General features: G+C 39.7%; 1 protein-coding gene across 1 annotated transcript in view; it reads right to left on the reverse strand.

The window, feature by feature from the left end:
- LOC101850775 (papilin) overlaps positions 1 to 2,739 on the reverse strand; it is a gene marked incomplete in the record, with an annotated part of 262,220 nt that overhangs the window by 165,000 nt on the left and 94,481 nt on the right. Inside the window, 1 exon segment of the mRNA XM_013091086.2 lies at positions 786 to 947. Within this exon segment, the coding sequence (XP_012946540.1) occupies positions 786 to 866 (81 nt within the window).

Raw genomic sequence — 2,739 nt, forward strand, 5'->3', positions numbered from 1 at the left:
GGCCCCCCCCCCCCCCCAAACCACCTTTCGCCCCTTCAATGGCTACTATCTTGACTGCTATTCAAGATAGGTGCAGTTTTTTCTTCAAAAGTAGGACAAATGAACAAACTTTAAGATGATTTTAAGAATCCACAATATGCCAAGATAATTTACCGGCGTCTGATTCCACCGTGTCGGACCACAAATTATGCACACGCTGGTCCAACACGGTACTCACGTGTACATGGATAAACGTTGAGTTTAGTTTTACTAAAGAGTTTTACGGCACTTGCAAAATTAATAGGTCTTTTAAAGGCCGAAAGTTATAGCTGTGACAAGAGAATAGCATATAAATAAGAGTAGGAGAAAACATAATAACTGAACAAGATGTTTGATAGGAAAGAACGAGCAAACCACACCCGAACACCGGCCAACCACCCGAATAGACAAACTTTGATTATCTTCAACATCAGGTCAGGATTTCAGTAAGGTAAAGTAATGATGTTGTTGTCAAGACAACGTTTCCTTTTTGGAGGTCGTGCCACGCAACGTTACAAATGGCAGTGGTTCGAGATATCATTACACCATGACTCATGGATGATCACTTCCATAGTTGGTGAATACCGCGAGGTCAAGTTTTTTATCCTTCTGTTTTTCTTAAGATAATGATTATAGGCAGAAAAACGAGGAACTAACCCAAAACAGCTCAGATGAAAATTACACAAACAAAACGATTACCCTAATTAAAACTTTAGAGAAAGTTAACATATCTATTAAGTCTATTATTTCTATTATTATTTACTTACCAAAACAAGAGCAATTCCAGCCAAAAAAGCTGCCAAATGCAGAGCAGTAACGCCTCCCATAATCCTTTTGGAAGAGGCCATCTTTTACGTGGTCAGTGGCGGGTTGAGGTACCCGCTCGCAGATGTCTCCTACTAACACTGTCGTATACTCATGGCCTGGTCCTAGAACGAGAAGAAAAACACAAGCAAAGTCAGTCAAGGTTCTCAAGTGTGTTCTTCTTAGACCTCAAAGTTACACATCACTAACTGCTTGAACTGTACGTTTCTTTGTAGCATAATATCGTCATTGCATTTTGCCAACGGAAATTCGTTCTTTGCTGCTTGTATGGCCATAGACTCACCCGTCGAAGTGCTGTTCGATTGGGCATCACAATCAAACCTACAAGGGTGTTTAAGCAGCTTGGAAAATGTACAAAGCAAAATGATCATAAAAAGTCATTATACCGTTCTGTTCAATTCTTGCAAACGTACTCAGATAAAATCAGGCAAAAACAACAGACTAAACTAAAGTAGCCGAAGGAAAGGTTTCAACGAACACACCCCAACTTTAGAAAGCTTTAAAGTTGTTTCGCCTAACTTATATTATTGTGTCCGTTTGTGACTCGTTTATTTTTATTTAGTTGCGTGTTCCCTGAAAGTTTGTGATGATGCGTGTAGCTGGCGTCTTAAAGTGAATGAGCGCGTCGTTTAAGGGTGAATAAAAAGCGAGATAACACAAAGACTTCTTGATAACAGTCGCGTTGAAAAGCATCATCAGACGATGAGGCATCCACAGCAAGCGGATTAGGAGTTGATATAGAGCCGTGCCTGTTTTACTTCTTCATTTCTTATTTCGTATTTTTTCTTCTTTTGATTAATTGTGTGTCATCTTCCTTTACGGAGATAGATATTCTTTCTTCTCAATAGTAAATAGTGTGCTCGGAAGCGGAAGGTTGACTTTCAGAATAAATAATTTGGATCGAAAGCAGTTCGCTAAGTAGTGTTTAATCGTAAAACTATTACACTCTTTTTCTGACACATTTCCTTTGTTCACATTCCTTTGAGCACGTGCGAAAGTTCTAGACAACTGGCGACTCATACCGGTTACCCATTCAACTTCTAGTACGAAGTAATTCACTCCCGAAAGAGGATACTATTATTTTAGTGCCTCTTCTTCTTCTTCTTCTTCATGAGTACTACTGCTAGAGTTCATGGAGTGCTTGGATGTCTCACAGTCACAAAACAATCCATTTTTACATACATGGCCGTTTTATCCACACAGAATCACCTCGTGCCTCATAGGCAGCCACCTGTCGTTTAAAAAAAAACCAAAATGTACTGACTAGAGTCGCTTCACTTTTGGGTAGGACTACATTAATTTTGAATTCTGCTCGGAAGGCGGCCTTATGGCCTTCTCTTCTCCTTTTTAGAATCTTCAAGAAAGTTTTATTTTTTGCCTGCGAAACTCCCACACCGGACCTCCGAAATTACGGTTCGCTATTATTTGAGAAGTCAATAAAGGTAAAATTGAAAAAAGAAGTAGAAGTTTTAGAGTGCCAAGCGCAGAACTAAATAGGAACATAGAAGACGTGGAAAAATCGCTTTCAATTACAGACCAATTAATTTCTCGACTTCTCAGATTTATGGCATCTGCGAGTTAGTAGATTGCCTGGTAAATGAAGGATTTAACAGTGAGGAGAGAACAGGTGAAAAGAGGGGAGAGGGAAAATTTCAACCGAAGACCTTCTTTCAGACCGAAACGAAAAACGAACGTTTAACCGTTTGTATCAGTTTCGAAGATTCTAGGGAAAAACCACATTCATGAAGACATATTAGCTTCGTAAAAAAGCCACGGAAATAAGAGCTCTGAGCACTTAGGTGAAATTGTTGGCACTTTTGGAAGGATGCAAGACTTTCAGGTACGGGTAAAGAGAAAACGCAACTTAAACGTACCCAGACTGTCTCATTCGCCCCC

Source organism: Aplysia californica, unplaced genomic scaffold (assembly GCF_000002075.1).
Source record: "Aplysia californica isolate F4 #8 unplaced genomic scaffold, AplCal3.0 scaffold00029, whole genome shotgun sequence".
NCBI classification, from domain to species: domain Eukaryota; kingdom Metazoa; phylum Mollusca; class Gastropoda; order Aplysiida; family Aplysiidae; genus Aplysia; species Aplysia californica.